Source organism: Schistocerca nitens, chromosome 4 (assembly GCF_023898315.1).
Source record: "Schistocerca nitens isolate TAMUIC-IGC-003100 chromosome 4, iqSchNite1.1, whole genome shotgun sequence".
In the NCBI taxonomy this organism is placed as follows: Eukaryota; Metazoa; Arthropoda; class Insecta; order Orthoptera; family Acrididae; genus Schistocerca; species Schistocerca nitens.
In genome coordinates, this window is record NC_064617.1 from 579,314,569 (window position 1) to 579,327,319 (window position 12,751).

General features: G+C 37.0%; 1 protein-coding gene across 1 annotated transcript in view; it reads left to right on the forward strand.

The window, feature by feature from the left end:
* LOC126251853 (death-associated protein kinase dapk-1-like) overlaps positions 1–12,751 on the forward strand; it is a 305,116-nt gene that overhangs the window by 76,471 nt on the left and 215,894 nt on the right. Inside the window, exon 8 of the mRNA XM_049952529.1 lies at positions 2,569–2,640. Within this exon, the coding sequence (XP_049808486.1) occupies positions 2,569–2,640 (72 nt within the window). The remainder of the gene's footprint in view (positions 1–2,568; positions 2,641–12,751) is intronic.

Sequence of the window (12,751 nt, forward strand, 5' to 3'; positions counted from 1 at the left end):
AGGGGAAATTGTGCATACAGTGATGACATCTATCAGAAATGATGGAAATGACAACCTTTGAACTGTAAGTGATGTGCATAGCATTGCATCCTGTTTGCACTTCCCTGTTAAATACAGGCTAGCTGTGCACCACCAGGGATTTATATTTTGAATTTTCAAAACATCAACTGCAAGTTTAAATATTTTTTCCCTTTACATGTCGACAGCTGCATTCATTACTAATTTGTTTTTGTTGTTGTTGTTGTTGTTTTTCGTCGTCTTCTTCTTCTTCTTCTTCTTCTTCTTCTTCTTCTTCTTCTAAGCTTCAGTTCATAGACTGGTTTGATTCAGCTCTCCACTCCAGTCCATCCTGTGCAGGCCTATTCATCTCTGAATAAATGCTGCAACCTACAACCATTTACACACACACACACACACACACACACTCTTCCCCCTCCACTTCCCAAATTGTCTGTACCTAGATGCCTGATGATGTGTCTGATCTACCATTTCCATCTTCTAATTAAGCTGTGCCTCCTCATTGGGTATTTCATCTACTCATCTAAATTCTTCTGTAGTACCACTTTTCAAAAGCTTCTATTCCCTTCTTGTCTGAACTGCTTATTGTGTGCATTTCACTTCTATAAAAGGCTGCATATACCTCCAGAAAAGACTTACTAACACTTAAATTAGTATCAGATATTAACAAGTTCCTTATTTTCAGCAAGGCTTTTCTTGCTGTTGCCAATCTGCATTTTATATCCTCTCTACTGTAGCCATTATCAGTTTATTTTCTACCGAAATAGCAAAACTCATATAGATTTCGTAACCTAACTCCTTCAAAGCCACCTGATGTAATTTGATTACATTCCACAGTGCCATTGGCAAAACCTCAAAATTTTTATTTCTTCTCTCAGAACTTTAATTCTCTTTCCATATTTCTTCTTTGTTTCATTTACTGCTTGCTCAATGTATGTACAGGTTGAAATACATCAGGGATAGCCAACAACCCTGTCTCACTTCTTTCTCAGTCAGTGCTACACTTGCATGGCCTTCAACTCTTATAACTGGAGTCTGGTTTGTTCTATATAATTTTTCAATCCCTGTATTTTATCCCTTACACCATCAAAACTTCAAAGAGTGTTGTCCTGTCAGCTTTATCAAAAGCTTTTGCTAAGTCTACAAATGATCTGAATGTAGGTTTGCCTTTCTTCAGCTCATCATTTATGATAAATTGTAGGGCCAGTATTGCCTCATGTGTCTTACATTTCTCTGGAGCCCAAACTGCTCTTTCCCAAGGTCAGCCTCTCCTAACTTTTTCATTCTTTTGTAAATAATTTTTGTAATTATTTTCAACCTTGGCTTATTAAACTGATGCTCTGGTAATTTTTCACACTTGAGAGCACCAGCTTTATATGGAACTGGAATTATTACATTCTTCTTGTAGTCTGAGGGTATTTCTGAGTCTCATATATCCTACTTACCAAGGGGAATTTTATTTTATTTTTACATCTGGTTTCAAAATTTTCATCTTCCCATTATATAATCAATCTGAAACCAACCATTATCCCAGATCTCTTCCACATATACAGCTTTTAAAAAATGGTTCAAATGGCTCTGAGCACTATGGGACTTAACTTCTGAGGTCATGAGTCCCCTAGAACTTAGAACTACTTAAACCTAACTAACCTAAGGACATCACGTACATCCATGCTCGAGGCAGGATTCGAACCTGCGACTGTAGCGGTTGCGCGGTTCCTAGAACCGCTCGGCCATTTCGGCCGGCTATACAGCTTACTTTCAAATGTTAGTGCTGATTAAATTATGCAATGAGCAAACTTCTGCCAGGTAGCTTCCTCTTTCATTGCTTTTTCCCTGTCCATGTGCTACTTTTTTTTTTCTTTTTTATCTCCACTAACTACCTGAATTAATAATTCATATCTAAGATTTTTCTAGATGCCCCCACACTCAAAACCCTTTTTTTTGAATCGTGTATATTCTTAATCAGACTGTTATTGAACGTCATGTCTCATTGTATCTTAGCCAGTAGATCCACTCTCCAGTTACCTCACAACTTTGGAAAATACTGTCTATTTTTATGCAAACATTAAAGTTCACTACAAGAGTAGAATCATTTGTTGGCCCTTTCATTTCTGCTATTGCTTGGAATGTTTTGAATGATGTTACATTTAATACAATGAATAAGTCTCTCATAATACAGCTTAAACATCGAAAAGTAGCATCTTGTCTCTATTTAAGTAATATTCAGTAACTTTATCGTTGAATAATGACAGCAAAATCAACCATGTGGTAATATTACTCTTTTAAAGAAAGTAGTGGAATTTTGAATGCTGTGCACATTGATACACCCTTGAATTCCATTTGCCAACTAGATCGTATTCTAAAAATTGTTCTCAGAGTGGTAGCAGCATCTCTTTACGTTGGAGATGACCTTTAAAATATCACATGCTTTGTTAACAAACATCTCATTTTAGCTCCAGTGTGAATGATTTTACAATTTGTTATTGTTTTGTTAGAATTTTATTCTATTTTATTGTTATAAAGTGTAAATAAAAAAATCTGTTGCAGCAATCACTTCGTGCTGTAAAACTCTGCCTGCAGCTGCAGGCAACTGGCGGTGATTGCAGTGTATATACTGATGTAAGTTGCTCGTGCTTGTGTGCTGCTGGTTGCAGTAGTAGATTCATATGTTCCAGCATGGCTTTCAGAGGGTAATTGTTTCATTGTTTCACTTGCTTTAAGTGTGCATGCGAAAACACTTGTTAATTTACAAACAAAATTTATTTGTATAGGTTATTCTTTCATTAATATTCTGGAAACGAATCAGTTTGGATGAAATCTTGTTTTTTATGTTTTTAATTTCTTGTTTAAAGGAGTAGTTAACTGTTTCACCAAAAAGCTGTCTAGAAGATTTTAGAAGGCAGTAGTATTGCAAAAACCAGCATTTAAAATTGCTACTCTTGTTACATATTACTAGTAAATGATGATATGAACAGTCATCTTTATATTGCTGTGAAACTACTGTACAGGGTACACCAGAATTAATTTTACAAATTTAGAAATGCTGGAGATAACTTCTCACTACAAAAAAAAATAAATAAATAAATAAATAAATAAATAAATAAATAAATAAAATAATAAAAAAATTCATATAAACGAATATTTGAAAAAGCTTCATTTTTTTAGTTGTTAATGGAACATCATTTAACAATGTTCTCAGTTTAGAAACTAGTAGCAAATTTTCCACTTCCACCCTCACAAAATGTATGGGTAGACGAGGAACCTCATGGCACAGTTCAAATTAGACACCAGTAACAGTTGATATATGGGCCAGAATTGTAGGTGACTGTGTGGCAGGCTGACACTGTGGTAGGCCCATATGAGTTCCCAGAATGTACTATATTGTTTATTTACAAGGATTTTATTCAGAACATTCCGTATGATGAGGCTCGAATACTTCTCAGTGACAATTTTGTATGTGTAGTAGGGTAATATCTACCTTGACACATGAAACATGCAGGGAGAACCAATTCCATGCCTGCTTGTTCCCCATAACTTAGTTCTTTCAATTATTATTTATGGGGCTACTTTTATTCTTTCAGCTATTATTTATGGGGCTACTTAACACAGTTGTTTTATGTAGCAGTCATGTTTCATCAGCAGAGGTGTTTTATTGGTGTGTCATGGAGCCCTGTCAAACCAAGAGGCACTCTTTGGGGTTAATAAAGTGTGTGTCAGTTCGTACTCTCATTAATGTGTGTATGTGCAGAAACAAGTGGAGGGCATTCTTTAATATTTGTTGCAGATTTCTGACTTAAGATCTTAGTAAATTGTCCTTGCAAAAATAACTTTGAGATGAGGTATTTTTTGGATATGTGTTCATACAGAGGCTTTTTTCTCATTTTGTTGTTCAAATCTCTCTTCCCCCTCCTTCTCATAGGTTGTAAAACAGGTTCTGAAACACACTGTACTGTATATTTCCCAAGGGAATCATGGATAAGTGAAAACTGTCACATACTCTTCAGCATTGCACATTTATTCCATTCAGTAAATAGGCTACTCTGTGCTGCTACAATGAGAAAAATAACATAATTAGTTCATTTACTTACTGACAGATGATTGGTAAAATCAGTTTGTGTTTTTTCATAGGTTTCTTATGGGCAAATTAGCTATTGACTGCTTAACAAAACATGCATTTCTACCTGCTGACTACTGTTGATATGTTACCTTCTCACTTCAGGAGATAAATATCACTTATTCATTTTATCCAATATGAACTGATTCATTCTTTGAGTAGAATGATATAGGGCCTTTATTTCAGTTTTCTTCTTCTTGAATTGACTTTAGCATACTATGAAGCACCCAGATAACACTTAATGATGTCAAACAATAGAGATTCCATAGTGTGCAAAGGATAGGTTGATACTCAAACACACACACACACACACACACACACACACACACACACACACACACAGAGCCACCATCTTCCCGGATGCTACAGCCCGTAGCTACCAGCAGTACAAGGATGGTCCCATAAGTACCTGACCCAACAAAGAAAACACAAAAATTTTGGAAAAAATGTATTTATTTTTCATCATTATCTCTTTCATCTCTGTACACTTTTACCAGCGATCTTCAATAAGTTCAATACCCTTCTTATAATCAGAACTGTCTAACTCCTCAAAATAGCCATTAACTGCCGACATCACGTCTTCATTTGTTGAAGATCTTTGACCACTACGCCATTTTTTCAAGTTTGGCAATAGAAAATAATCCAAGGGGGCTAAATCTGGTGAATAGGGCGTATGAGGAAGCAATTCAAGCTTTAATTTGTTAATTTTGGCCATTGCAATAATGGACTCATGAGCTGGTGTATTGTCCTGAAGAAATAACACTTTCTTCTTGGCCAAATACTGTCATTTTTGCTTGATTTCTTCGCCCAAACATTGCAATAAGTTTGCATAATACTCACCATTGATAGTTTTTCCTTTTTCAAGGTAGTCAATGAAAATTATCCCACGCGCATCCCAAAAAACTGACGCCATGACCTAGCCTGCAAATGAAACAGTCTTTGCCTTCTTTGGAGTTGATTCCCCAATTTATGTCTTTTGTTTTGATTGTTCTTTTGTCTCAGGTGTGAAGTGGTGGACCCATGTTTCATCCATGGTTATGGAACGGTGCAAAAAATCAGCTCTGTTGCTGCAAAACTTTGCGAAACACTCATTTGAAACATCTTCACGACACTGTTTTTGCTCGAGTGTGAGCAAATGCGGCACAAACCTTGCACACAGTTTTCTCATGTCCAAAGTTTCAGTTAATATGTGATGTAACACACTTTTTGAAATGCCTACTATGCCTGCTAGCTCGCGCACTTTCAGTTAACGAACATTCAGTACCGCTCTGTGGATTTTCTTCAGCATTTCTGGAGTCGTCAACTCATTTGGTCGACCACTGTGATGCTTGTCTTGGCAGATCAAATGGCCTCATTTAAAATCAGCTGCCCAATATTTTACTGCTCTCAACGAAGGAGCAGACTCTCTCAAAGTAGAATCTAGCACATCTTTAATATTGGTTGCACTGAGGCCTTTCAAAAAAAATATTGTATCACATAATGATGACCAATTTTCTCCATTTTCACTCATAACATTCACTATTGATGGCTGTCAAACAAATACTAAACAATGAAATGGTAGTTAAATCAAGACCCTAAGCTGCTGACAGGTATTGGTATACATCAACAGGGGTAGTTGAAAATGTGTGCCCTGACTGGGACATGAATGTGGAATCTCCTGCTTACATGGCAGACCCTCTATCCATCTGAGCCACCAAGGGCACAGAGGATACTGCGACTGTTGGGATTATCCATTGCACGCTCCCCATGAGACTCACATTCCCAACTTAATGGCCACACACTACGTTCGTAGTGCCCCTGCCCATTACACTCTTTACTCGTGGCAGACAATCTTACAGAGACCCGTAAGAGTTTTGGCAATGCATATGCATCCGCACAGAAGAAGGTCAATGGCTGGTTAGCCTTAACTACATGAAGATGGTATCTGTTCTTTTTGAAACTTGAAACATATGCTTCATAGATCATATACTTTCTAATCCAGAGACGTTTTTCAACAACAACTGCCATCTCTCAGTCAGGCCAGGTACTTACATGACCAGCATCGTAGTGCCTGAAGACAGTGGCCGGCCATATGCGTGTGTGGGTTGTGCTTTTTTTGTGTGCGTGTGTGTGTGGTTTTTTTTTTTTTTTTTACATTTTCTCCTTCTTCTGCTTTTGAAGGACTTTCTCCAAAATATGAAATATTTTTAACATTCTTTTTCACTGTACCTGTCTGTCACTCAACACCTCCTCTTTGTGGTTAGTTACAATATATCCTTCCCATATTGTTTTTATTGATTTCAGTTTTCTTTGGTGCCAACACAACTTAATTTCTATGACTTCTGCTTTTTTCTTGTCTCAGTCCATATGACTTGCCTTTTCTACGTGAGTTCTTTAAGTGATTAAAGATTATCTTAGTGAGTCTAGTGTCAACCATGCATGAGATGTGTCCAGAGAATTTCATCCTTCTGTTCTGCATCACCTGTGAGGCTCTGTTACATCCCTTGGTTGCTGCAGAGACGCTCATTATCACTGATATTTCTTGGTGCAATATTTTCTCTTAATATGTTCTACCCCTAATTCTCTCTCTCTCTCTCTCTCTCTCTCTCTCTCTCTCTCTCACACACTCACTCACACTCACACTCACACTCTCCCTCGCTCACTCTTCACTATATCCTCCTGTTGCCACTGGTAATTTGTTAGCTTGACATTAGTCGAGATCGCTTTTGAAATGTGGGTGTTCTTTGTGAAAAAGAATTACTTATCCATTTTCTTGACTCTTTCATAGTTTGCATTCATGTCTAAACTGTGTTGTTATATAATCTAACTGATTTATTTGATCTGGCCAATCCTATTGATTCTACCATTCCTTGTGGAGATGTATTTCAGGCATTTATTTAGTACTGGATATGTACTTTGTCTTTCCAAAGAAATTTATGTAATAAGTTTTGGTGTTACCTCCTCGGGAGTGTTAATTTGTCTAATGGTTGAACCAGTGTGCCGCGATAACGCTAAAAGATCATAATCAAATGTTACGTAGTTGAGAGAATGTTTCCTTTTTTATGATCTATTACAATTTATTCTTTAATACCATCTTATTCAAGTGTTTTTTCCAATTATTTGAGAGCTTTGTCCTTGACACAGGTGACAGGTATAATATAAATAGGTCAATCTTTTGTCTTATGTGGGATTTTGCTTTAAATGGTTCTGAAATCTCACCCATGAACTTAATTTTCGAGCTGTTTAGATGATTAAGAGTAACATGGTTTTGTTCACCCTTATTTCTTTGAGAATGTCATAAAATTTGCTGCTTATTAATTGAATCATAAGTTTCCTTAAAGTCCACATATACTGATAAATATTTCTTGCTTCTGGCAATTATGTACTTTGGTAGTGTTTTGAGATTTCACATTTATTCCACACAACATTATCCTATTCAAGAAACAGCCTCATATTCACCAATCGTGTGCTCCACTTTCTTCTTTAATCACAGGAGCAGTGCCATCAATAAGATCTGGTGTTTCTTGGGTAGAACTGGGCTGCCAGTGTCTGTTTACTGTAGCAAATATACATCAGCGCATTTTACAGTCATTGTGAATCTTGGATGTATCATATACTGTATTTATCCAACTATAAGATGAAGCTTTTTCCCCGAAATTCTTCATTCAAAAAGTACAGGGTTGTCTTATATTTGCAAATTAAACTATTGCTGCTGAGGTCAACGTTTTTACGCATTAATAGATTAATTAGTGGTCATCTTAGATTTACAAATGAAGCTTTGGCTTCTGAGGTTTCGTACGAATTTATTTTGAAGAATTTTGATGGGTAGGACTTAGCAAAAAATGCTTTCGTTGTAATAGGCTCGAGAACATCTGATATGCCGATATACTTGATACAGTGTCAACCTTGCTCAAAGAGTCACAGGATATTTGACTCGCAGCACTAGTACAAGGGATAGATGAGAATGAATTAGCCACAACAACCATCTAATGATCTGCTTAAAACATTGACAATTTCTTGAAACACAGGAGGAAATAGCATCAAATTCTATCAACTTACAAACATTTTTTTTGGTATTTAACAGGTTTACATTAAAAGTTTTCATTCATGCATGAATACCATATACATACATTTTGTGCTGTTTTTAAGTACAGTTAACATTCAAAGGTGAAAATGTTGTTCTTCAAAACCCTTACTTGTTTCTGCACCCAAATATTGATGAATTGAAACACAAAAATATGTATGTATATTTTTATTAGTTTGGAATTTTTTGTTTGTATGTATAACAGTTAGGAATGTCTTTTAAAGGAAATTAAGAAAAGAGCATAAAACAATTTATTCATCATCATCTTCGGAATTGTCAATTGACAGATTAGAGGGTGTTGAAGTTGCCCCAAAGTTGAAGTTGATGGCTGTGCATCACTATCATCTTTGATATTTCTTGAAATATGTAACATATTGTACCAGCTCAAATTTCCAGTTTGTCCTGCATGAATTCATCCACTGAGTAATAACATTTCAGTGTCAGTACATCATATAGCTTTCTTTTAAGTGGAGGTAAATTCATCTGCTTCAACTTGTTCCCTGTTAATTTATTACAAATTTTCATTCCTGTGTATTGAGGTCCCTGGGCATACAGTCTGAGGTGGTGGGTGGGGAGCATAAATATTTCTTTGTTTTTAGTATCATGTGGATGGACAAAATGGTTTCCCTCAAATAATTCATATCTGATGTACAAAAATTTAATAAATCTCAAATATGTATAGGGATGGCAAAGTTAATATTTTAAGTTTTCTAAATAATGGGCAACGTGGTTCTTCATGATTTGCAGTGCACGTATTTTGAATGTTTTTTCCTTGTGTTTTTAGTATCCACACCGTGTTTCTCGAGTTACCCCAAAAAACAATGCCATACCTAATAATGGATTCAAAGTAGCTTGTATATGCTACTTTTTGTATGTCTGTGTCAGTTGCAGTTGATAATATTTGCATTGCAAATGCAAAGATGCTCAGATTTTAGGTATTTAACGTGTGGCTGTCAGCTCAAATTTTTATCTACATTTATATCTTGGTTGTTGTTGTCGTGTCCCACTGATGTGTCCTGAGAGGGAGTGGAAGGACTGTGTTGGTACGCGTCAGAGAACTTACTTGGCATGAGGTCTCGGTGGTGTGGGCCGCCAACTCCTCACTGCTCCATTGTAGAGAAGGCTGCAAGGTGAGCTAGAGTACGGAACTCGGATAGGATCTTAGGGAAGCTTTCATGTATGAACACTCGATGCATAGAATGATTATACTGGAAGTACCCCTGGCACTTTTGATTTAAATAAGATTCTATATACAGTCTCCAATGATTGTCTATCTGGCTATGCAGTTGCCATCCCTAACTTCCCAAACCTAAGTCCTAATACAGCAGAGGCGAGCGCACCAGACTAAGTGTCAGCTGTGTCGATTCAGCATAAGTCCCTACTTGTTGCTGTGCTCAATACTCTCCTGCAACTCTTGCAGCATCCCGACGCAGACTAACGTGGACCGGCGTCCTAAGTACCTCACTCCATCACTGTCCTTCGATCTAGCGGCTATCTGCTTTTATAGGGGGTAGTGCACCCGGCACCACTTGTTCTAGAAGGTTCGAGCACCCCCAAACTTTGAGCCCTGAGTAGGCTAGTCACGCAGCAGCATGTGACGCCTACGTGATGAACTAGCCATTCTCCACTGTTTGCTGTGTCCAAGGGTTGCCACTAACTGTGCTTGAGCCTCGTGATACTGCATACTCCGCTCTTGTTAGTCGAGTACACATTACACATTACACATGAGATAGTCTGGTCACGTCCGCCTCGCTTGATCTGTAGCAATAATTTTCCAGCCTACAGCCTACATGATATTAATTCTATCTTCTACTATTCGCGACATGTGAACAATTTGAATCTGCTCATATTTTGACTGTTTGGTTTTGAATTGCATCGTGTGAGTCTTAGATATGTTTAGATTCAACCCATTTATCTGAAACCAAGTTTCTAAGGTAGCAAGGGCACTGATCACAGATCTGGGAATTTTTTCCGAATCCTGATCTTCAACTAAGGCAGAAGTATTATCTGTGAACAGAACTGATGGGGATCTGATATTTAGTGGTACGTCATTAACATAGAAGAGAAATAGGACAGGGCCTAATGTGGAGCCTTGTGGAACAGCCTGAGATAATTTTTTTTTCCAGTCAGAGAAATTGTATGTGCCATTTAAAGAGATGCTAACTCTTTGATTTCTGTTTGGTAGGTAGGATTTAAGCTACTGAAGGGCACTGCCACTAATGCCGTACTTATCAAGTTTTGTGTACCCCGTAGTTGTAGATATTTCCCAATACATTGATATCATTATATCCCATTTCTTTTGATAGATGGCTGACATCTTAGTACTTGTTACAGACCATTTTGTTCATCTTGATTAAAATTTTTGTTTTGTAATTCTTTTATAAGCTTCACTCTGAAGTCAATGCATTGTTTTGTTACCAATTTGACACTGTCCTCAGATAAGTTGAACTTCCTAGCATAGGTTTCAAAAGCATAGCTGAGTGAAATATAGGATTAGGATGACTTTCTTGATCAGATGTAGTTAAGACGTTCACTGTAACAGCAGTCTCATAAATCACTCTTTTACAAACAGATTGCAAACGAAAAGTAAATGTCCAGCAATTTTGTGGGATCAGTGTTTCCACCCTCAAATGCTTTCATGACTGTTCGAACTTCACCTAAAACACTTTGTAAATAAGTTAAGTACAGCAAATTGTTTGTATTTTTTATCATAGAATGGAGTAGTTCCACTGTGGAACAATTTATTTAATTTTACATCCCATTGTTGTAAAATACAACACTTCCGAAATGACATGAGACAATTACAGGTTCCAAGCTAAACTGAAGAGTTTCGAAGTGGCATGGCATGAGATTAATGCTGACTTGAGAGTGACTTGCTCTGGATTTTTGAAGTATCAAACAGCTGTTCTTTTCAAGTTTGGTTAGTGTTTCCCTGTAGAGTTAAGAGTTACAGCATGTATATTCCAGAGAAGTTGCATGTGGTAGTTGAAGAAACATACTTTAAAAAGTCGCTGAATAAATTTAGTCACTAAACAGTTTTAAAATGTCACTTTTGATGTCAAAATGTTCCTTAATCTAGTGAAAAACTCGCTAAATTGGCAACGTTGTGTGGGAGGAGGGGAGTGGTGAGTGGGCAGCAAATTTTGTTGTGCTGCCAACCACAGGAATGAGTACTTTATATACTGCATTTTTTGTCTTTTTATGAACATCTACCATGTTTAACTTCAATTTGCCTGAATCCATTTGTACAGGGAATTGAACTGACTTCAAAATTGGACAAACAGTCAACAGTAGCATACATGTCTGCAGATGATGCAAAAAATGTAGATTGGGTCCAGTGGTGTACTTCTGTATATCATGCAGCAATGTTGTCGATGCACACCATTAGGTGTGACGGTAACAGTTGGGGGTTGTGTCAGCTGCTGGTTCAACACAGGCAACGAGAGAGCAGCATGGAGAAGATATGTTTGAAAGCAAGGGATATTTTAACGTTCACGTCAGTATAGAAGCAAAATGCTCTATGTGCTCAGAAAAAAAGACAGCAGTGTTTGCAGGTCCCACCTTACCAATAATGTCAGAAATAGCAACTTATTTTGAATAAATAGCCAAATATGTGTGACAATGAAGTTGTGTCACAGCTGCCCTGTTAGGGTGATGATGGTGATGGTGATTCAGCGCAGATGACAGCAAACAAAAAGGGGGATAAAAATTTGTGATTTGGTTAGTTAGAATATGTTAAAAAATAAATTTTTCTCTAGGAACCTCTTAAAAAAAGGGGATGATCTTATTTTCAGGGTCATCTTATACTTGGGGAAATGCAGTATCTTGTATCACTGTTGTAGATTTTTGACTACTTGCAGAATTGCATGTTTTCATAGTTCAGTTGATATTGAAACCTCACTGGATGCTTCATCATTCTTGAACTTTGTTATTGCTCCGTTGATTTTGCATTCATCTGGTGGTGTGAAATCCAAGTTTTGTTGTGTGCTTTTTGTATTGAGCCTTTTTTTCTGTTATGACCTTTGAAATTGTTTTTGCTCTATTCCCAAAACAGCAGTGATCCTCCAGTTTTTTTAGGGCACCATTTTTTGTGCTTGCAGCCTATTATGTGTTCACTATTATCATCTTACCATGGATGTTTGCAATTCTTTGTGAGTGTTGCTTTGTCCTTATAAGCTTCTATCAAAGTCTGTTTCACCTGAAATCTGGTGGAAGTTTTAGTATTGATTTATTCTTGATATCCGTTGCTCTTCTCTTTCAAGTTCATCATATTGAATTTAAGTAACAATATTGTGAAAAGGAAAGTTGATACTCACTATATAGCAGAGATACTGAGTGTAAGATAGGCACAAATATAGCTTTTGGCCAGTAAGACCTTCATGAAAAGTAGGCGACAAACATACACACACACATTCACGCAAATGCAACTCACACGCACATGACTGCAGCCATGTGTGTGTGAGTTGCATTTGCATTATTGCGTATGTGTGTGTTTGTCTTCTAATTTTGACGAAGGCCTTATTGGCTGAAAACTAAATTTGTGACAGTATTTT